General features: G+C 42.2%; 1 protein-coding gene across 1 annotated transcript in view; it reads right to left on the bottom strand.

Annotated features, from left to right (window-relative positions):
• The window catches only part of GFRAL (GDNF family receptor alpha like), a 162,721-nt gene that overhangs the window by 65,257 nt on the left and 73,250 nt on the right, over positions 1-24,214 (bottom strand). Inside the window, exon 4 of the mRNA XM_069605194.1 lies at positions 2,126-2,186. Coding sequence (XP_069461295.1) covers positions 2,126-2,186 — 61 coding nt within the window. The remainder of the gene's footprint in view (positions 1-2,125; positions 2,187-24,214) is intronic.

Genomic DNA, 24,214 nt, shown 5'->3' with positions numbered 1-24,214 from the left:
CTCATCATCAGTATTATTCTGTATTCCACATACAGTAACCGTTTACAATGCAATTTATTCAGAATAAAATGTTACAGCTTTATGTTACAGCAAATGTTACAGCACATACTAGCGAGTGCTGAACTGTTTACAATTGTGTTATTGGGAGTCAAAGTAAAGTGTGTCACAGAGTTGAGAACTGTTCCAAGGGTTTTTGTACTCTTCTTTTCCATTGGAGACTCGTTTAACATGATCTCAATCTTTGCAGCACGTTTTTCTTGAAGAGCTCAATCTCAACACATATAATCCAGATATAACAGAAAACATGAAAGTACTGTTTTTATGGTGAAGGCAATGTGTAAGGAGAATGAAAGGGAGATATTAATTACATTCTTTCTTTGTTACAGTCGAGTAGTTACAAAGAACAATCTGCACACATGTCTGTAATATATTGGCCTATAAGCGTAGGTTTGAGTAATAGGGATTGGTTCATGCACACATGCTTTTATCGAAACGAAATATGATTGTTATGATGATCTCTCAGTTTACACTGAGACTGTATATAATGTTAGTAGAATGCTGAGTGAGGAGAATGCCATGACATCATTGTAAGATTCATATGGAATGTTATTCCATGTCATATGGAATGTTATTCTTTGAGGACTGTCAGTTGATTGATAATGTGGAGAGGGTTGAGGGTCTCTGGCTTATGACTTGTACAACACTAATAAAGTACTTGTCAAACCCACTGCTGGAGTAGTGCTGTGCTTTCACATATGGCGACGAGGGTGGGATATCAGCACATGGATGCCTGCTGATCGACCCGACATTGAAAGCAGCGTTGAGGATCCAAGACCCCCAACCAGGCGCCGCTGTGAGGAGGAGCTGTCCCGTCCCTCCCTACAAAGCCCTGTATCCGGAGAAACGCACCTTTGGCCTGCCTCTGCTAAGCTGCTGCAGGTGAACGGGAGCGGCGATCAGGAGTATCTCTCCACCTGTGGAGGAAGCTGCCAGGGGCCGCCTGCTCTGAGGGAAATCGGCGGGGCCAGCACTCCGCACCCCCCCGTGCTGCTGGACCCTCTGGCGGCACTTCCTTGGTACGAGGCAGCCAGTGGAGCCGACGCGAGCCCAGGGTACGCTCATTTGGGAGGGCTCGCGCGGCGTATCTGGAGGAAAGGACCCAACGCCGTCACGTCACGTGTGTGGAAGACACGCACGTCCTGGCAGCACTGAGGACGGAGAATCCGCTTGCTGCATTGCGCAGGCTACCCGCTGCGGTGCCCACCCGCTGCTGTGCCCAAGCGCGAAAGCTTGTCTGCTGTAGCACGCAGAGCGAGCGAAGCGTGGGTTGCTTCTACAAGCAGGGGGACACTGCAGATTGAGCGACCTACCGGAGCGAGCAACAAAGGTGAGAGACCATCATTGCATTGGAGTGAAACAGTGGCCAACAAAGGTTAGGCGTCATCACATGCAATACATTGACCTTGGGGATGTCTCTCAGCCGGCTTGCAGCACCATTGACGTTGGGAGGCTGCTTGCCTGAGGAGTACTACTAAATTTTGGTTGGGTGCTACTAAAGTTGTGGGTACCTTAAGGGACTATATTGCGCACTTATGGCCTTGTCTAGGATTCCGGGCCCACAGATGTTCTTGCCATCGCCTGGTCCACCAAGGATCAAATGGGGACCCTGGAAGAAGGGCTTTCTTCACTATGTGAAAGCCACATGTGGGAACGGCATGTCCGTAGAAAGAAAGGTGTCTATGCTCATGCACTTGTTGGGATACGAAGGGCAGAGGATTTTTGAAACGTTACCTAATGTTAGTGAATTGGATGCTGAGGAAGGCATGAATGATTTTGATCTCGCACTAGCTAAACTGGATAAACATTTCGAATTGAAGATAAGTACTGTTTTGGAACAATATCATTTTGGGATGAGATCACAACATGATGGTGAATCAGTAGAAGACTATGTCACTGCCTTACGGCATTTATCTCTGAACTGTAAATTTGGGGAGAGCCTGGATGAACACATTAGAGATCAGTTCATGTTGCATTGCTCTAATGACAAGATTAGGGAGGAAGTTTGGCTAAAGGATGATCCCTGTCTGGATGAGGTTGTTGCCATAGCGAAAAGAATTGAACATACCTTACAGTGTGTTGCAAAATTGGGGACGAAAGGTACCAAAGTCGAGCAACAAGTTGAAGTTCTGAAAGTGAATGACAGAAAAAGGGATGTGACCAGAACACAGAGAAGGCAGAAAGGGAAAAACCCAAAATCTGGGGATGTGGTCCAAGGGAAAAATGGCAATGCATCCCAGATATCCAATAGATTGTCCCAAATGGAGGTTGTACAGAAATTTGGGAAAAAGAAGGATGAACGTCTATGCTTTCGGTGCGGGAGTTCCCGCCATCTATCTTCATCACCGATATGTCCAGGAAGGAAGACTAAATGTACCATTTGTAAAAGATGGGGGCATTTTGAGATTTGCTGTTCTAATTATAATATTGGTGCAGGGAGAAGTACGATGTTAATTGAAGAAGTTGATGGACCATCATCAGAGGAATGTGAAGTCTCTGATAGTGAAATTGTGACAGTGAATATGGTTCAATGTAAAGAGATGGATGAGTGCGAGCACCCCTCGGCATGGGTTGAGGTGAATGGGTGTCAGGTTAAAATGCTTGCTGATTCATGCTCTAAAATTACCTTTATGTCGAAAGCGGTATATGAAAATGTGGTTGGTTGAAGGATGAATGAATTGAGTCCGTCAGACAAGACACCAGGTGGATATAATGGTAGCAGAATTGAGGTGTTGGGATGTTGTATGGCAAGGTTTAAGTTTAAAGACAGAGTTACATGTGGCAAATTGTATGTCACAAAGAATGGTGAGACGTTATTGGGATGGAAGGAACAAAGGGGTCTATGCATCAAATTAGACCCTAATATTGAAGAACACGTTTTAAATGTGGGCAAGGAATCGGTGCGTGATGATCTGGATGTGATTCCCAACAGTTTGATTGCTGAATATCCCGATGTTTTCAATAACGGTGTGGGTTGCCTCAAAGGTATGGTTCATAAAATAACTTTAAAGGATGGTAGCAAACCGGTAGCGGCTAAACTTAGACCATTACCGCTATCCATGCGCAATGCAGTGACTGTAGAGTTGGAGAAATTGATGAAAGCAGGTATCATCGAGCCAGCTAAGGCTGTAGAATGGATCTCCCCGGTAGTTGTGGTTAGAAGCCAAGTGGAGAGTTGAGGGTATGCATTGACCTGAGAGAATTAAATCGTTGTGTGGTAGCAGACCGACACCCTCTACCCAACATGGGGGAGCTGTTAAGCAGGATCAGAAATGCTAAATATTTTGCTAAATTAGATATGGCGAGTGCCTATCACCAGATTAATCTAGATGTGGAGTCACGCAAACTGACAGCGTTCATTACGTATGATGGTATTTACCAGTTTAGACGCATGCCATTTGGTTTAATCTCAGCATCTTCTGTTTTCCAAAAGGTGATGGATGGGTTATTCAAAGCTATTACCAATGTGTGGTGTTTCCAGGATGATGTATTGATCTGTGGTAATACAGAAGAAGATCTAAAGAAAAAAGTGGAAACTGTGTTGGAGATATGTAGGGCCCGTGGCATTACTTTGAGAGGTGAGAATTCCACTCGGGTAGTGGAATATGTAGGCCATCAAATATCTGAGGACCAACCAAAAAGAGAGCTAGTTGACGGTATAAAGAAAATGCAATCCCCCAGGAATAAGGCAGAACTACGCTCATTCTTGGGGACAATAGAATTCTATCATCGCTTCATAGAGAATTATGCCGACAAAGTTACTGCACTGAGGGCACTTTTGAGAAAAGGTGTAGAGTTTGATTGGAGTCTGGAATGTGAAAGAGAATTTCAAGAAAATAAGGCCAACATTGACATGGCTAAACCTTTGGCTATGTACGACACTAAAAAAAGGACGATTCTAGCGGTAGATGCGAATGAAAGTGGAATTGGGGTGGTGATGTCTCAGGTTGGAAGGGATGGATTGGAGATGGTGGTGTTACATGCCTCGCGAATGTTGAGGACAGCTGAACTCAATTACTCTGTTTTGGAAAAAGAGGCATTAGCGTGTCATTGGGGAATTGAAAAGTTAAAAAACTTTGTGTGGGGCCAAGATTTTGTATTGAGAACAGATCACAAGCCATTGAAGGCCATATTTGAAAGTAAGGGACTGGACAAAGTGTCAAGAAGGGTTGCATGTTGGGTGACGAGACTGCAATGTCACAAGTTTAGCATAGAAGTTGTTCCCGGGAAGGACAACATACAAGCTGATCATGCTTCAAGTTTAAGAGTCGAAGATGAACATGGTATCGAGGGACATGATGAAATTGAGGCTATGGTATTTACCACTTGTGAAGGTGTAATTCACAAAGAGGAATGGATCAATGCGTTTGCTGTGAACGATATGTGGAAACGCATAATGTCATTCATTAGAGGCAATTGGCCTGAAAAGAGGTTGTTATCTAGTGATGAAAGGGCCTTCTGGGAGGTGAGGTTTGAACTATCCGTGAAGGGTGGTTTGGTATATCGGTGGGACAAGTTAGTTGTGCCGAGTTGTCTGAGGAGAAAGCTCATTGACATGGCACACCAAGGACATATTGGTACGTATAAGACTAAGGAGGTGATCAAGGCTGATTACTGGTCCCGGGACTAGACCGTTAGGTTGAGAGGGTAATTGGTGGTTGTATTGATTGTACCAAGTCAGGGAAGAACATATCTGCAGTTGCACAGCCAATGAAGGGTATTGAGAGTCCCAAAGGTGTTTGGCAGGATTTGGCAAAGGATATTTTAGGACCCGTAGATATGGGCAGGGGCAGAGATAACTTTATTGTTGCACTGGTGGACATGTTTTCGAGGTGGACGGAGTTTAAGATAATGAGGGATGTCACAGGACTGTCCATAGTGGCATTCCTGGAAGAAGTGTTTGAGAGGGAAGATTTACCTAGAAGTATGTTGACGGATAATGGCCCACAATTCACGGGAAGCATTTTTCAAGAATACATGTACAGGTGTGGTATTAAACACAAAAAAACTGTGTTGTATTATCCTCAGGCCAACGGCATGATTGAGAGGGTCAACCGTTACATTATGGAGGGTATCAGGAGAGGCAGTGCTATGGGTCTGGACAGGAAAGTGACTGTAAAAGAACACATGTATGCTTTGAGAATGGCTCCCAACACTGAAACGGGAGTCAGTCCGTTTGAGTTGATGAGAGGGCGGAAGGGCAACACAGTACTGTCACCAGCTTGGTTGGGCCGGGCGAGAGAGACAGACAAGGTTGTGGAAGAAGTAAAAAAAAGGGTGGACGAGCGGAAAACTAAGTGAGTTCAGAAAACCAACAAGAAATTTCCCAGGAGGAAAACGAATGTTGAAGTAGGAGACATGATCAAGATAAGAAAAGCTGTCATAGCAAGAAAGGGGGATCCACTGTATTCAGGTCCAGTTAAGGTGGCTCAGGTTTTTGATGGTGCTGTGAAATTGGAGAGTGGACAAGTGTGGAATTTATCGCGAGGTGAGAAAATAACGTAGGTTCACTGTTAGTTCACTGTTATGTCATTACTATGCTCCAGTTCTTTTTGCAAATTGTTTGCTTACACATTTTAAGTATCCATGTATATAGTTTTATTTTTGATAAGGGAGGGGGTGTGTTATGATAATGTCTCAGCTTACACTGAGACCGTATATAATGTTAGTAGAATGCTGAGTGAGGAGAATGCCATGACATCATTGTAAGATTCATATGGAATGTTATTCCATGTCATATGGAATGTTATTCTTTGAGGACTGTCAGTTGATTGATGTTGTGGAGAGGGTTGGGGGTCTCTGGTTTATGACTTGTACAACACTAATAAAGTACTTGTCAAACCCACTGCTGGAGTAGTGCTGTGCTTTCACAATTATGGTTACATTTCTTGCTGTAAATCTTGATCTCTAAAAATTACGGAACTGTGAAGTTGGTGATGAGCTATTGCTTTTGAGAGATTGAGGAGTGTTGCAAGACTTCCTCCCAAGCTACATATTTTGAATTATTTTATTTTGTGACTTTTTTCAATAATTGTTTTGGGACTGTAGCTGTCATTTTTTTTTAAAGTTGATTTTTCTTATGTATTTCATACTTAAGTTTTTCTGGATGTGGAGCATAGCGAGCCTGAGGTGCAGACTGAGACTGAAGATAAGGGGGGTGGGGGCATGTGGATATTATATCTAGGGAATCTGAAGGTGATAAAGAGGAAGCTGAGGGGGTGGAGTGGATGGCCCGGCCTGCACCTCAGGAAGTAGTGCACACCATCTTTCTGATGCTACTACTACAAGGTTCCTAAGATTGTTCCCCACTCTCAAGTTGACATGGTGAAGTGTTCCTTTTGCAGGAAGGTGATGTGCTTGGAGTTTGCAATGGATCCAGATTCTTGAGACCATGCCTTTTGTGAACCATCAAATTTGGTGTCACTGGGGCAGGTGGAGCAGTCATTCTGATAAACATTTGGACATGGAATCCGGGGCAATGCATCCCCTAATGCTTCCACATCTTCTGCCGCTATGTAAGTGGTAACCCGAGTCCTGCAAGTCATCACAGTCCACTGATGATGGGATATCCTCTTCTGCAGTCCCTGCAGTGGCTTCTGTGCACCTCTGCCAGTCTCCATTGGAGTCTCGATCAATGTTCTGTACTTGCTTTCAGCCTGTTGCAATTAACACAAGTAGCTTTGAGGCAATGGAGCAGAAATCGACAGAGCATGGTCAACATTTCACTTAGTTTTCCTTTTTTTTCTTTTTTTGCAAGTTGATATTTGATCGCTTTTCAAGACATTTTCACTGGAAAATAAAAATAACAAAAATAAAAAAGTTGTTAAACGGTGTTAACTCCATGAACCAATTGTTCTTTTCAGAACCTCCATAGTAGTTAACAAATAAATAAAATACTATAAGGCAATATATGGTAATTGTGTGAAGGGGAGGATATGTGCCCTCTTTTAGATGGTATGGTATACCAATGTTCCTTATCTACAAAGGTGGGTGTAATTGCAGGTCACTTCTTTCATGCAAATGAAAAGGAGTTAATTTTCGAGCAAGAATGGATAGAAAGCAAAAAATAGCTGTTTAGATGTGAAAGAGAATGTGTGTTGCTTGACCTATAAAAGGGGAAGTGCATTTGCCTACCAAATAGTAATGAAAGGGTTTGGCCAGCACAAGTTTGTATATGCCCCTAGCCTCAAATTGCTCTAAGGAGATTCATATCAGGTTTGCACAAATGTGTTGTGTTTATGGAAATGGACACAATTAAGGCGCTGTGTGATAAGATGCAAATAATAGATGGACATTGGTTGAGTCAAAGACTATTTGATAAACACTTTGCTTTCTGGATAGTTTACTTCTTTATCAAACAACCTCTAACAGAGTTAAATGAGGGCCTTGCCATGCCAAAAAGCCATGCGTTTTCTTGGAGTTTAGCAAACATTTTTACCAGCAGTGCTACTGGAAGAAATGCATGTTCTTAGTTTGTTGAAGGTCAGCTAGTGTTGAATGATGTGTCAGAGTTACAGATAGCCAGTTCTTGAAGTAAAGGAATTTTAGGAGCATCTTGGGGGTTCTAAAAGAGCACCAAGTAATACGTTCAAATAGCCTTTCAGACCTTGGTGGGGTAATTTTCTCATGGGATAAAGACCCTTGCCCAACTTACAAGAAATGTCTTGGACAATACGTTTTCTCTGTCTATAAAGATTAATTATGGTGGAAGGGCGCTTTGGTAAAATGGGCACTGGAGTCACAGTCCAGTTTAAGTCTGAAATTCATTATTCCTGCTTGATATTCGTTTGCCTTGGGATTTAATTACAGTGTCTTAGAACACTTATATTTATAGTATATAACATAAAGTTTGAAGACAGCTGTATACCAAGCAAAAACATAGTAAATCATGTTATTTTTTATATTTTATTGATTGAAAGAAAAAACAGCAAATATTGCAAGCAAGGTTAATCATTTCCATACATTCAATGATGGTAGTCTTTTTGCTTGGTACACATCTGTGTTTATTTTTATACACATATCTGTTTTTGTCTTCATATAATTGTGTTGTCATTTTTTCTCTTGAGATGGTCAATGTCCCCTTTTATTATTTTCAGATTTGTTATGGTGGGTGTTGCTGCAATTCTGTTATTTTGTATTAAATATGCCTTGTTTCACTATCTTTTGCATTCTTTGTTTTTTTGTTACAAAGTCAATTTCATATTGGAATGACTTCTTCATGTGTGCCGAGTAAAGAGTAAAATAAATCACATTACTGCTTGGGTCGTAATTAAGATGGGATAAGTAAAAGATAAGAGCTGCTCCTGGATATTGCTATGAATCCAATGAAGTCATCACGGTTTCCCCAGTCCTCCCATGTGGTGCGAGGATGACAACTGCTACCTAATCCTGACCCTGGGGTTGGCTATATGAGGGAGGATCATATTGGAGAAGGGAGCCTCTGGTGATATGTCATGGCTTCATTGGATGCAGCACGGCATCCCCCATTTGCCCATGAAAAAAAACCTTGATACGCAATACTCTAATGGCCTACTGCCATCAATCTATACTCCCCTTTAGGGAAAATAGAGAAACCTTTTCCAAAAACCCTTTAAGCCAAACGTCCATCCCTGGTCTAAAATGTGAACGCTCCAAGAATACATTTTCCAGTTCTAATTCCCCTCCATATAGAACTGGCTTATCAAATGGAACCATTGAAAGGGATTTCCCCAAGTAATCTGCATCAGTTAACGTCAGTGGACTCCATTTCCCACAAAAACCCAAGTACTGGGATGAGGAGGAAGAGGGGAATGATTATGATTATGATATGCCGATGGAGCTTAAAGCTCAATGAGCGTTCTAGTTGTTTTCAGTATGCACATGTGCGTGAGACATTTAAAGATGGAAAAAACAACCTCTAAGAGGCTACTGTTTGGGAGAAATGGTCGTACCTTTCTGCGAGGCATGTGGACACTAACAGCAAAGACTGGTGTGGCAGAGCCAAGGGGCTTGCCAGCAAAGACACTCCAGGAACCGAGGGAAGATTCCTGGGCATTTGCCAACTGGAGAAAGCAATGTTTCACCTACAGGGACCTGAAGGAAGGCAGGTGTGCTGAAGTGAAACCACAAGCAGAACCGAAACAACGTGGAAGCAGTCCAGAGTGGAAAGCAGGTGGCTAAACTGTGTTGCATAAGCGCAAATGGGACCGAAGACTCCACAAAGAGCCAACCACAGTTTGTAAACTTTAAAACCACAGAAACAGAGACATTAAGGAGATTGTTTGCAAGAAGGAATATTGCAAACACAAACCCAAGCCATATATGAGTGTATGGAATGCAGATATGGGGTAAACCCAGAGCAAAGGTTGAAAAACCAGAAATGCAAAGCCAAAAAAGGCATATGCAATTGTGGATGTAAAGAAATGAACTGTTACCTATGTTATGTTATGTTATGTTATGTTATGTTATGTTATGTTATGTTATGTTAACAATGGTTGCCCGAAATCATCTTGGTGCTATACCCTAAGAAGTACGCAGTCAGACTGACAGAGCCAGGGGACTAAAAAAGAAAGGATTTCAAGGCACGGCAAACAGACAAATGGGCCTCTGTGGCACAGAGGCACAATGGGAGAGAATGCCATGCCTGTGCCGCAGCCACTGAAAAAGCTCAACTACGGAGACGGGAGAACTTTATCATTGGAATTTGGATAGTCAAGGTAGATTGAGAGGGCAGTGTTCTAGGGGGAACATAAAAACAGAATTTCATCTTAACATATTCTACCCCTTGTTTGTAAAAGTTTTTTTTCTCAATGCACAAAGACTTAACAGCACACGCTTCTCGACTGGAAGCAAGTGACGCTGGCGAAGGATAGGGGTCATGTGGGAACCAAAGGAGAGATGCAGCACTGCTCTAGCTGCCATGTTCTGAAACAACTGGAGCCGATGGAGTAAATAAATCTGTAGAGCAAGGTAGAGCAAGGTAGAGCGTGGTGCAATAGTCGATTCCACTTATCACCAAAGAAAAGACCACAAGAGTGTGGAATTTAGTAGGAATGTAGGGAAGGGCCTTACGAAGGGTCCTAAGCTTGAAATGTCCCTTTTGACAAGTATATGCCGTCTATTCAGACATAGATAATGAGGCCAGATTTTACTGTCTAAGTCCTTGACGAGGAGGCTGGCAGAGGAATGGGGCCCAAGCTATCAGGCCAGAAATCTGAAGTCCAGAAGAAGGAACGATGAGCAGAGCCAACAACCAGTACCTCGGTTTTCTCTCTGCTCAACTTCAGCCAATTCCAATTCCATCCATCCACCCACCGCCTCCAGTCAATCCCTAGGCAGAACAGCCACATCAGGCTGTGACAGATCAAGCCGCAGAATAACCTGTGTGTTGTCGGCATAGGAGTACCATTGAGAGCCATGTGAGTGGATGATGCCATGATGAGGCTGGATATAAATGTTGAACAGTTTAGGGCACAACGCAGAGCTCTCTGGGACCCCGCGTAACAGAGGCACTGGTTTAGAATGGAAAGGTGGTAAGGAGATGGACTGTGAATGTCCCGCCAAAAAGGAAGTAAACCAGCCAAGTACCTAACCAGATAAGCCAGCAGATGAGTGCCGAGAGACCAAGGTGAGATGGTCCAAGGTATCAAATGCAACCAATAGGTCTAATAAAATCAGGGCTCACGCCCTGCCCTAGCCTACTAAGTGCATTAAATCATCAACTACTGATACCAGGACAGATTCAGTGCCTCGGCCTGTGTGGAAGCACGACTGAAAGGAGTCGAAAAAGAAAGAGGATTCAAGGAATGAACTCAGAAGAGGAGAAATCAAGGATTCTAATAATGTCATAAGAAACTGGAGCAATTAAATGGGACAGAAATTAGAAAGAACCATGATCCACAGGGTCAAAGGAGTTTTTTTTGGAAGGGGAATTACAAGAGTGTGTTTATCATTAGGAATGATGCCAGAAGAGGCCGAGTCATTCACTGCGCTAGCCAGCCACGGGACAATCTCACCCGACACATCTTTCAAAATAGAGAGCAGGATTGGGTCAAGCAGTGACACAAATTTTAACCCATTAATAGCACACAGTATATCTTCGGCACTGGGTCTCATCTCAGTAAGAGAAGAGTCTGACGGCATGGAAGGAGAGCAGGTCATACCAATGTTGTTCTGAATAGCAATGATCTTTTCTTCAAAGAATTTGGACAAAGAGTCTCAGAGCTCCTGTGAAGGAGTAAAGCTGGATGGAGACTTGGATTGTGAGGCCAGAGATTGGACCACCTGAAATAGAGCTTTGGGTTGATTAATATTGCGCTCAACTTTTTTACTGAAGAAATAAATGTTGTGGACAGTACAGCTTTTTTGGGAAATTAACACTGGCAAGGCGGAAGAGTACTTTATCGGCTAGTTGATAGCCAGTCCTCCATTTCCCCTCTGCCTGTCTATGCAAAAGCTTAAGGACTTTAAGTTCATCCGTGCACCAGGGTTCAGACCAGCATTTTCTCAGTAGGCACTGCTTAGAAGGAACAAGAGTATCAGCCAGAGAGTTAAATGCAAGGGACAGAGTAGTCAAGGTGCAATCATTGGTCGCTGGTCAATGACTGGTAATCTGAGAGCTAAGACCCTGGTGGGAGATAGAGTGCCAGCAACATTTCCAAATTAACTGTCTTTGAATGGATGGAAAAGAAACCTCCAAAAGTACTGAAAAAAACACTACCATATGTTCAGAGCAAATAACAGGAAGTGTGGAAATAAGGGCTTTCGGGGCATAAATAAAGTCAAGTGTATTACCTAATTGATGTGTTGGATACGTGACCCGATGAGAAAGCCCAAGATCCAACATCGTTGACAGAAGGTGGGATACTAGGTGTCCATTGGGCTTATTCATCGGAAGATTAAAGTCACCAACAATGATGAGATTATAATATTTCAGCCAAAGATCAGCTACAAATGCAGGAAACTCATTAAGAAACACATGGCCATAACCTGGAGGGTGGTAAACTAAGAGAAAAAATACAGTAGTCATGGTAGAGACTGGAATACAAATTAAAAGACCTTCCATTTTCAAGGAATAGTTAGTTTGAATGGCAGTGACTTTAAAAGTATTCATAAACATTACAGCAATTCACTCTCCATGATGGAGGGAAGCATGATCCAGGCATAACATCTCATCATACAAGATCAGGTTGGTGATCCTCAATAAGCTCTTGGCAGTATTGAGCAGGAGCTACCAATGAGCATGCATTCAAGACAAAGCAGTTCAAACAACTGTTCCTTTTTTCCTGAGGGGATATTCGATTGTTAAAATCAGGTGGGAGAATAGTGTCCACTGGAGCTAAACCTTAAAGTTCAGCCCAGGAAATAGATCCAGCCAAATTCGGAGTAGTAATGGAAGCCATAGATCCCCTACATAACCCGGACTGTGCACAGACGTGCATAGATGGTCTTGACTTAGGCACAACTTTGGTGCACAAGGCCCTCATCTGTTGTACCCCTCTGGTAAACGTCTCCGTTTTGTATGCACATCCTTTATCTCAGTAGCCAAAGCCCTACCACTCCAGTGAATAGGAAGGGAAAACAGACTGCAAGAGCATGTCTGAACAAGGAAGCCAGGCAACTTTCAGCTGGCAAGCAGTGTTACAAGGAGATCATAAAACAAACAGAACAAAATTAACATAGAAACTTTCAACAATGAAGTGTCCAGTCACCCACTGTGCACATAAGCGTGCTGAAAGGAAATCAAAAGAAATACATCTAAAATGTGAAAATGCAGCAGCCAACCCGGCCATACCTTATGGTATTCTAGGTGAGGGAGAACCAGTCTGCTAAAGAGCAAACAATGCCAAAGACATCCCACTTCATTGAGTAGGGAGGGAAAACAGACCGCAAGAGCATGTCTGAACAAGGAAGCCAGGTACAGTGCAGCCGCCAAACGATGTTACAAGGAGATCGCAAAACAAACAGAACAAAATTAAAACCGAAACTTTCAGCAATGTGATGTCCAGTCACCCTCCATGCACATAAGCATGCTGAAAGGAAATCAAAAGAAATACTACTAAAATGTGAAAATGCATCAGCAGCCTGGCCATATCTTACCTATGAATATAAGAAGTCCTGGCTGGCCAATAAACCAGGTAGCTACAAGTGCAGGAGAAGTTATGGCACGGGAGTATAGCAGTCAGTTGCAAATCTACAGGAAATCCCAAGAAAGGATTGTGTTTGTTAAAAAAAAATAAGGAACTTTCTGAAAGAAGGTACTACAAGGCTGAGTAGCTTTGTCACTAACAGGATTTTTGTGGGCCAAGCAAGAGAATCGTTGGCATAGTGTTGAAGAATCCAGAGGAAGGGAACCACCCTCTGGAACCAAGGTTCTTTTTATCTTGGAGAACTTTTATGTTGGAGCTGTTCTATTGTTCCTTTATGAACATTTGTTGTAATCACCAGGTTAAAAACCCTTTTCACCTTATAATTTGGTTTGTAGTGTGAGGATCAGGATAGAACGTTTGGATACACTGACAGTTTTGATTTTGACATCCTGACACAGACAGATGCTCTGTTTTTTTATTTTAGGTCGGAAAATTCCTCTTAGAGCAGGGTCAGAAATACATTTTCCCAACCTGTTTTATGTTAATAAATGTCATCAACCAAACATGTGGCAACATTGGGTCCGATATCCAGCATTTAACTGTGACCAGGAACTAACTCAGCCGGATGAGATGGTAGTACATAGCATTCTACAAATGTAGCTTTTGCATACGATGCAAACATAACACTATGTCCAATATTTATGACCCCTTAAGCTTTAAATTTCATATAGATGTGTCCTAATTCTGATTGTGTGATTTAGACAAAGTTAAGTTCACATAGGTGTTGTTTGTTCTGCATCATTTGGTCTGTGGAGCCAAAAGTAGCTCCTGGTGATGTTGGTGTCAAGTTAACAAGGCTCCTTTAGGCTACAAGCAGGAGCTAAATAGCTCCCAGCTCCCCTCAATTTTGAGCCCTGTTACTGATATTTTAAATTATTTAGTATACAACAGAACATGTTTTCATGGGAAGGGTGACTGGGAAAATGATGGTAAATAAACAAATAAACAGATGAATAACAAAGCACATTAAATTGTACGTCGACATTACCCTTGAACTAAAACAAGTTGGGCATGCCCATTTCCCTTAAGGTTTTTCTTTTATATTACATTTTAGATATTTTTGTATATCCCATATGGAATTACAAATACTTAGCTGAGCATGCTCTGTATGAACCAATTTGGGAAAAAAGCTGTCCAACAGGGTTCATTAGGAGGCGCTTGCATTGTGGATATAATAATCGTGAACTAGAATGGACAATGAGGGTGAACATAAGAAAACATAGGTTGATATGGGGGGAGGTCCAGTACTCCTCGACTGTTATCGGCAGACAGGAATTCATCAATGAAATTGATATTAACAAATGACTATGGTGGGATGAATGGTGTGAGGTGGGATAATTTTGCCAGAAGGCCTAGCAGTGAGATTTCAAATGTTTGATTCTGTCAGTTAATTTTTGACCTACAAAGTGAGAGGCATGCAGGATGGGTTAAGTTAGAGTGGTAAGTTCCACTTAGGTGTATGTTGCTGTTTTTCCTTCCATTGCAAGAGAATGAATTAGAATGTCCTTGTTTGTCACCAGTCAAAATTCTGGATGGGGCTGGGAAAGGTTTTTATCCACCTCTAGCCTCACATGTCTAAAGTTGTAGGAAGATTCATATCAGATTGGCACACATATGTTGTGTTAATGGTAATGTCCACAATTAAGCTATTGTGTGATAAGCTAAACATAATAGATGGACATTGGTTGGTTAACAGACTATTTGATAAACACTTAATTTCTGGATGGTTTACATCTTTATCAAAAATCACAAAAGGATGCATATAGGCTAAGTAAGCAGGGTTTGTCCCGACAGATAGTACTTTATCACAAAAGGGGAAAAATACACCAGGACTTCATTAACAATTGCAACAACTATCACACTATTCCAAATTTGATCCTAATGAAAGAACCATTATGTAACACAACAGGAGGTGCCCCAGCTTGCATGTTGCATTAACAGAAGACAGAAGGATAGGATGACGCTCTAACTACAACTACCTAAGTGCCCTCTAATTCTCGGTTGTGCTGATGTGACCCTTATCTAATAGCAGATAAGGAATGGAAAAAAACACAATCCTCATCTTCATCTAATGGCAAGATTCAAATTCTGGGACAGCCTCCCGCCTAAAAGAACGTCAAACACACTGCATGGTGAACACAGTGTGTGACATAATAAGCAGTATTAAAATACACACTAGGTCAGTCTGTTTATGGTAACAATTCAAATCCTGCCAGTACAATCTTTAATTGGGATAACCCCCATGTCTGCAGTACCCACAGGTGGGGATGAATGGAATGGGATAGAAGGACTGAGGAAAAACGAATATACACAGAAATAAATGCATGTGATACTGATGACTGAATACTTACGGGCACAAACAGCACCAGATGGGCTCATCATACGGATCGAACCCCTCATCTTTCTAGATCAGTTACAATTTAGAAAACATTGGAACTACGTAGCTAATAAATGTACACAGGATTGGTTTATCCTCATAATCAACACAGCCAAGACTGAATACATGAAACTCATGACTGAAATAGAACAAAAAATTGACAATTTGAAATCCAAATCCATTTTGGACATCTATAAGAAAAAGCTTGAAGATTTGGACAAAATTATAAAAATTTAACAGGAAAATTGCAAAATTGCAAAAATATATTACAGTGTTCACGCAAGACCTATCCATATATATTGGACAGTTATTATGAGGATGTAAAAAACAACACAGGCCCTAGCCAGCCAAAAAGGTGGCTCATTCCCAGAAGGAACACAAAAAGGAACACACCATCTGCATGGAGCTTCTCGAGTAGGAGTGATGAAGATAACGTTAGACCCAGTACTTCGGGAGGTAATGATCGGAGCCAATCACGGAACAGAAACCAGTCCAGAGATAGACATGTGCAATTCTAAGACTGGACCAATCCGAGAGGACATGACCAAGGTAGAAAACCTTTTTTATACCAACGCAGCAGAGGGAACCGACGATAAGGAGGTCAAGGCCAGAACCCCCAGAGGATAACCAGGAGCAGAGGGAGGGGTCAGCCCCAACAAATGAACTACTAGTGATGAATCTATCTACTCACACACTAACAGCCTTTGACATACATCTTTATCAAACAATCTCTAACAGAGTTTAATCAGGTCATTATCATGCCAAAAAGAAATACATTATCTTTGAGTTTAGGAAACATGTTTAGTTGCAGAGTTACTGGAAGAAATGCATACAAGAAATATGTCTCTTAGTCTGCTGAAGTTCAGCTAGTGTTGAATAATGTTCTTCAGTGTCAGAGTTACTGATAGCCGGTTCTTGAAGTACAGGAATGGTGGGAGCTTTGAGAGAGTTCTTGGACTATGGTGGGGTGATTGGTGTGAGATGAGATATGTTTGCCGGAAGTCCTAGCAGTGAGATTCCAAATGTTCTTAAGTTTGAATCTTGGAGTTGACTTGTGACCTATAAATGTGATGGACCTGGAGGATGGGTCAAGTTAGATTGGTAAATTCCAATCAGGTGCAGGTTGCTGTCTTTCCTTGGCTTTCAAGAGAATGAATATAGATGTCAATGTTTGTCTATGCCCAAAATGTATGCTTGCGGCTGGTGAGTAGTACTCAAGATTAGGTTACGAGTATCGAGGGAGTCTGTGATTTGCTCCACTGTTGTAGGTCAAGATGTGTATCTGTATTGAGGGGCTTTGGAGGTGATCCAGGGCTAAGCAGAGGTGTGGGATGGTGCAAATGTGTGTGCCAGATAATGTTGTTCAAAGGATGTAAAAGTGCACAAAAAGTCAGAAACTGCATGGTCAACGTAAGAGGCATATATAGAGGCGAGAGTTCCTCTCATCATCACTGTATAAGGCAAGATGCAAGTAGAGAGGGAAGTGAGGGAAGATGTTAGAATGGCAGAGGAGAGGGGAAGACGATGTGGAAACTTTGAACAGTTTCAAATGTTACCTTCAAACTTATTAATAGCTATTTTTTAAGAGAGTAGGTTTGGAGAAAAAGTAAAATGAGTTGAAGGGATGAAAGTGATAAGCAAAACATTAGAAAGTGTAGGACACCTGGATAAGGTGACTTAGAAAGAAGGCTGACAGTAGAGAACATATGGTGAAGGAAATATTAGAAGAGAAAAGGTTTGAAAGAGGCAAGAAGGAAAATATAAGGGAATATTGGTGGTATGTCTACAATAGTAGAGAGAACCTAAGGAGAATAGGTATTCTGAAATCACAAATCCACGAATGGTGCCTTCAATTGTTGTAAAGTTATCATTCACATGTGTTTTTTTTATTACAGAGTTGGTGATACCAACCCTGCAGTTATGGTTAAGTAGGCTTTCCCATAAGAAGAGCCCGTTTTGGTTGCATTATAACTTAGGAGCCATTTAACGAATCCGAACGAAACGTTCCCCAAAAAAATCATTCAGTACATTTTGAAAGTTTGTTGCAGTTTCGTTGAGGGGACAAAGTCATAGAGTGGGTCTGAATTCACTTGAATGAAAAGAAAATGTCTGCAACACCTACAGGCCAAACTGCTTTATGGATTTGCACCAAAATTGTGTGAAGAGCAACAGCTGGTACTGAAAGCATACTTTGGCACATTTGGTGTTAATCCATTCGGCAGACTTTTTAAAAACGGGCACAAAATAGGTAACAAAATAGTGCTATCTCAATCTGGTCAACGAACACCGAAACGGGAAGTGTCTGGAATAATCAGGGAGCTGCAAAACATTTTAGGATACCGTGAAAAGGCACTGATTAGTCAATTGAGAAACGCGAGGAACGTAAAACATTTTGTAAATGGGCACATGTTGGATTCGTGACCAGAGCTGGCCACACTATGGCAGGAAAACGTTTAAAATAGAAACATTCACATGTGTTACACATGAACGAATTCCTGGAGAGGTGAGAGGTGGGTTGAGAGGTGCGTAGGAAGGCAAGGAATACATGTTAGTAAGGGCAAACAAACAGTTATTTGTTCTGCAGTGTTTGTGGGCTCGCTGAGTTGTTAACAGGCTACGGTGTGCTTGGAGACTTTCCAAATACTACCTTGTAGTTGTTTTATATATGAAACCAAAACTCTGGGAAGTGAGGAATTGTGAGGATCTGGTGGCATACCAGTAGTGAAGGGCAAAAAAATGCATTTCCCGATGCTGTTTCAGCACTGTCTGTTATATCTGTGGACAGCTACAGACAACAGTAGTTATACAACACATTTCCTGTGCTTATTTTATTTATGTGCACAGAAGGTTTGAGGGCTTCAGAACACAATATTACATTTGTCTCAGGCACAAAAACATGTGATCTTTAGGTGGTCCAGAAAGCTGAGATGGCGTCTGGCTGCTGATAACTCATCATTTGGCACTATATTAGAAGGTGCATTAATGTGAGTGTGGTACAGAGAAGCTGTCTGTCTGCTACTGCCAGTCTACTTCAAACGCCTACTTCGAAAGAAAATGTGTCTTTGTGACTCGTACTAGGGTGGTGGCTGTGTAGGTAATATATAGATACTATTAGCCATTCCCTGGTTTTGGTTAATATGTACAGATTATCTTCAGGAAGCAGAGAGCGGGATATGGACGTGTAGATACTCATGTGGAAGCTGTGAAGTACAGTGGGCCTATTTGTTGTGGCTTTGTTAATGCTATGGGCTTTGTTATAATCATCACTAGTGAAAAGTGGGCTCAGGAGTGGTTGCAGGTCAGTCCTAGGATCTGCCTTTCCCTGGCTCAGTTATTGCACAGTTTGTCTTGTAAGGAGGGCTAGGGTAAAGTTGCTGAAGGCTGTAAGACATTTGAAAAGTAGGTCTGGGGCATGGTCTACTTTTCTTTGACAATGGTAATGCATTGTTTGGTATTTTTGTAGATTTTCAATTGCTATGTCTAGTGTTAAATGGTACTGACTAAGAGCACACACATGAAGTTCTTGGGTTTAAGGCTCACTTTGTTATGTCACTAATGAAGTAGTGATTGGTGTCTGTGTTAATCTCCAAGTTGCAGTCTCAGTGTTGTCTTGCACTGATAATGAGAGCATGGTAAAATACAATGTTTCAGCAAGCATGTAAAAAGAATAAAGATGCTTGGTTGTAGAACATTTGGAAATATTGCAAACATGATCTTGTTGTCATACCCCCACAGACAGTACATCTTATCTACCTTGTGGTGTACAGCATTTCTGTGTAGGACATTGCTTTTGTATTAACATATTTCTAATCATTGGGTCATGGATAAAATCAAGGTGGATTGTAATGGTAGTTATGTCTTTTGTGGTGTAGTTAAAGTAGTTATTCTAAATGTGTGGTGTAGTTAAAGTAGTTATTCTAAATGTCATTTATTTTGGAATAACTTCTATAATCCAAGTTAATGCGTTTTCACTTTATTGAATAATGTGCTGCTCTGCTGATTTTGTAGAGTAATTTATTTTTGAAGTAGTTAGTTACCCCCTTGCCTATTCTAACTGTAGCATTACACTTAATGTACATTTGAGGTATAATGCAATGGGTGCATTTTGATTGAAGGTCTGTTAAGTAGATGTTCTGTAGATTTGCAGGTAATCATGGTTTTTGAGTAGCCAAAGTGGACTTTGTTGTGAAACCCATATCCTATATTATGACTACTGTGGTGAATGCTATGGTGAATGCTAATTCATTCTGTAGGGATGTTGCAGTTAATACATTTTTCAATACATTCACAGTCATGGGCACATTTCCACAAAAGAATGTGCATATGTGATACTCCTTGAGACAGGTATTTTTGCTCCAAAACTAGTGTGTTATCTGTCCAGTGTAAGACAATTGTTGCTACAGATGAATTTGTAGGATGGCACTTAAGCAATGGTGGAAGAGACTTGAAACATTTTCTGGATCTAGTGAACACAGTTCTCCTGTGATTTTTAAGTCTGTTCCTTCTGTATTACAATTTGCAGTCCGTAGGAAGGCATTTAAATCATCCCATGCATATTCTGCACAACTGAGTGTTACAAACCATGTCGAGCGACCTAGGTTTATTAGCATACAGAAAACATCAGCATAATGTCACAACCAGTATTCTTTTGTGCCCAACATGTTTCCAACATATTAGTAGTACTTGGCTCCAACATTTCATCTCTGTACTTTATCTTGTGAAGCAGTACACTAGCTGAGATATTAATAAAGTGGGTTCCAGTTTTTAGTGTGAGCAAAATCACATTCATATTGAAGATGGAAAATATAGTGAATGTGTTGTCAGTTTCTTGGATCTTCAGAGTACTTTCTGAGAGAATGATAATCTGATGCACTGATTTTCAAAGGTCTGCCATCATGTCTTCCTCCACTTCTCATAGGTTACAGTACTGGAAAACAACATGCTTCCAAACTTTTTCTCATACCTTCATTGGAGAGCCTTTTGCATGATGCATTTGGTATGTTTCAAAAGCATCTTCTAGGGTGCCCTTTGAATGTAGGGCATGGATTTTGTAGTGGTCAAGCATGGTATACAGTGAAGTGGGAGAATGGGATAACACCCTCCCTCCAATTTCATCCAGACCATGGCCTAGGGGATCGTGGCCCAGACACCCCCCTCGAGAGGAGTTTGTGTGCTTGCCAGATGACAAAATACCCTGGTTCAAAAACATACACATAGAAGGGGTATGCCCACCAGCACGCCATGCTCAAGCTGACGCCTGCAACATGGATTAGCTCGACTAAAACAACAGCCACAAGTATCCACATCGTTAGAGATGCCATGACGACATAGCCAACAGACAAGAACACATGTGCCACCATGCACACTGGTCACTCACACACCAACCCACACGAAGAACATACTCAGTGCTATGACGTAGCGGACTGACATATCCACGGACATGCATCGTTGTTATTTTTCACATAGGGCTTCTACAGCACCGCAGAAACGCAAGACGCCTGAAGAGCTTGTGTATATGCTTGCTGATGCTTTCTCGCTACCTGTCTTTATGAGGACGCTACCATGTATACCTAATGTTGCGTATGATGCTTCGTCACCCCGCGACCCCCGTAATATGGATTCTGTACCGCCACCCATGAACTAGGCCCAACTAGGCCACAGAGCAAAAATCCTCAGGCAGGAGCCTCATAAATGAAAATCCTCCCCGAACGAAACACAAGAGCTGACCATGCAGAACAAGCCCCCAACGAGAGCCCCGCAGCCAAGGCCACGATGTTGCAAACCGCATGCTGTGCGCCCAGGGCCAAGGTTATATCTGCAGGTGCCAAGCCCTCAGAGACAGAATACAAAAACTAATGCTCATAATTCTACTCCAGCTACGGTCTCCCCCCACGTGACCAAGCCGAACTGACAAGGTGCCAAACCTACGAGACAGAGAACCGCTAGGGTCCCACGTCTGGGACATAATCTGCAACAACGAAGCAACAAGTTGGACACCTACAGCGATGGGAAAGACCTGCTCGCCAGCCCCTAAGCAGACCTGTCCATTGTCCGCACAACCACATAGTTACACATTGTTGTTAATGTCAGGTGCACCGCGAGCTGGGAACAGCAGTGGTCCCAGGCTTGGGGGCTCACGGGAGTACCAATCAGAATACAAGGGGCTCATCACTGATGCCATTACTCCTAGCCAATCACCAAGGGTCCCCTTGTAAAAATTTCAATGTAGCAACTGTTAGGAACAGCCCAAGTGTACCACCTGACCCGTTCTCGTCCACTAATATCTCTTCCTATAGGGGATGTATACTAACCCTACCACTCGGGGAACCAACACAAAGTGGCGATAGGTTTTGTGATGATTTTTCCTAGGTGAGGCAAGTAGCGCGTCATACTGCTGCAAAAAGGGCCTGCGAGCCCCACTAACGACGAGAGCCTCACTGGATGTATACGGTCTGAGCGTATCCCTGCCGTTACTCTAATAAACAGCAGTAATAGCCTTGCTCCTTGTGTGTGTGTGTCATACTCCTTTCATAACGCGGGAGGAGTTGGGGCCTCCCCAGCCCGGATGTCCGCGGACGGCTCTGCCGGCCCCCGGGAGATCACCCCAACAACAGATAGACATGACATGACATGATAGGTTATTTTTATTTAGTTAGGATCAACACATTCATATGACCAGTTTGTTGTGTGTCTTCATATATTTTTGTTGTGTAATTTATATTGTGTCTATGCTTATGTTTTTGTAATTTTCATTGTGCTCTTTGAGATACAATAGAAGTTTTTTTTACTTTAAGTCAAATATGTTTTGCCAATGTGCTGTGGCTTTTATTGGTACAGCATTTATCAATACAATTAAAGATGAATTCACTGGATGTCCTACTCTAAGAGTTTCAATGTTTTCTTTGCAGTCTATTGGTAAATATACAATGTTGCCACAAATGCCTCCAAGTAATTCTGATGCAGACAATTTGGCAACTTTGTTATGTAATTGCTTGAGCTGATGTAGAGCATTTGGAAGTGGAAATATTTCTAATTTGACTGCTTGAGATAACATTTGTTTAGTATCAACCATATTATTGCAATACTAGTTTAAGAGACTATGGACCTCATTACGAGGTTGGACGTAGCCATGGCGCTATTAGAGCCATGGCTGCCTCCAAACTCGTTCCGACTCTGCCCTGGTGAATGGAGCAATTACCGGTCCATTCCAAGGTTGGCGGGACCGGTAATTCCCCATTCACCAGGGCCATTCCCTATTCCCATTTGAGCCCCCATAGGGCTCAATGGGAATGGGGAAGGCGCTAATAATGGTACCGCAAATTGTGGTACCGTTATTGGCTCTAGAGTCCCTTTGAGGGTCCCGTCCTTAACGCCTGAAAAAAACAGGCGTTAAGGAAGGACCTGCAAAGGGAACTCGTAGTAGGGCGGTAAGGGATTATTGGCACCGGTCCCCTTACTGGTGCCGGTAATGCCTTATCGCCCACCTCGTAATGAGGACCTATGTACACAAGCCCAAGTCCAGGTTTGCAGGGACTTTCAACGTCCAGCCTCTGGAGGTTGACCGGAGACCTTGACTGTTACTTCAACATAATAATCACAAGGGTTAGTCTATGATGACATGAGGCACATAGCAGGTTAATTGGTGTTAAACACGCTCTCTGTGGGCCTTTAATCACCTATCAAGCCAGTGTAAGAGTTGGAGTCATGAGTGGAGCAGGCAATGACCAGTGTGCTTTTGCAGCATGGTTTATGGTTTGGCTGCAGCTTCAGTACTGCCGCACACACTCCCAAGCACTGATTCTCAGACTGACAGCCAGCCCCTCCATGGTGCATGCATTGGAGTCCAACCAGCTTTGTGTGTTCTCTGGCGGTATGTGTGTTGTCTCCAGGTTCGGCCTGAAGGAGCACCTGAATGCTTGCAAAACAGCAAGAGCCTGTTGAGTTTAATTTATTTCTGATGGTGGAACCATACCCAGAGCCTCCTCCCGAACTCTGTGCCTCGCAGCTGCAGAGAGCTCTGCGATATATACTGGTTGCTCCAGAAGAAGCACCCCGAGCATCTGGGCTGCCCTTCCTGAGACCTACACATGCTAATGCAGGGGCCTTTTTATTGTGCTTTCAGCATTCTGGGTTATAGTGTAGATGATTATGGTGAAATACTCTCTGTGGTGTTTCTCTGTCATGCTGAAGAGGCCAGAGTTTATAGTAGGACCACTATTTATCCGAAGGCAACCGCTCCCTCTATCATTGATAACAGTCGACATCGGACAAACATACAGAGGCAAACATTAATCTGACCTTTAATTACATTTTTAGATTTGATGTGCACAATAATAAGGGATTTGTCATAGCATATTAAGTTTATGTTGTTAGATACAAGGGCAAATTAAACCATTCTGATTGTTCACTGTCTGTTTTTGTACTTTGAAAAAAATGTCTTTGGCAACAGAAATATACTTTGTCTGGTATTCCAACAGAGGTATTTTGAAATGTTTATATTTCTTTCCTATAGGTGTAGAAAAAAATGTTTCTGGGTTAGAAACTGTTGGTTACTATTTTATGAGTTAGATGTGTTTTCTTGTTCAACTTCATTAATATAATAAATGTTTTGTATGTTACATGTTTGCTGTGCTGCCAGTTAGCACTGTTTCAC

Source organism: Ambystoma mexicanum, chromosome 4p (genome assembly GCF_040938575.1).
Source record: "Ambystoma mexicanum isolate Mex_15411 chromosome 4p, UKY_AmexF1_1, whole genome shotgun sequence".
Classification (NCBI taxonomy): domain Eukaryota; kingdom Metazoa; phylum Chordata; class Amphibia; order Caudata; family Ambystomatidae; genus Ambystoma; species Ambystoma mexicanum.
This window is presented reverse-complemented; position numbering and strand designations above follow the sequence as displayed.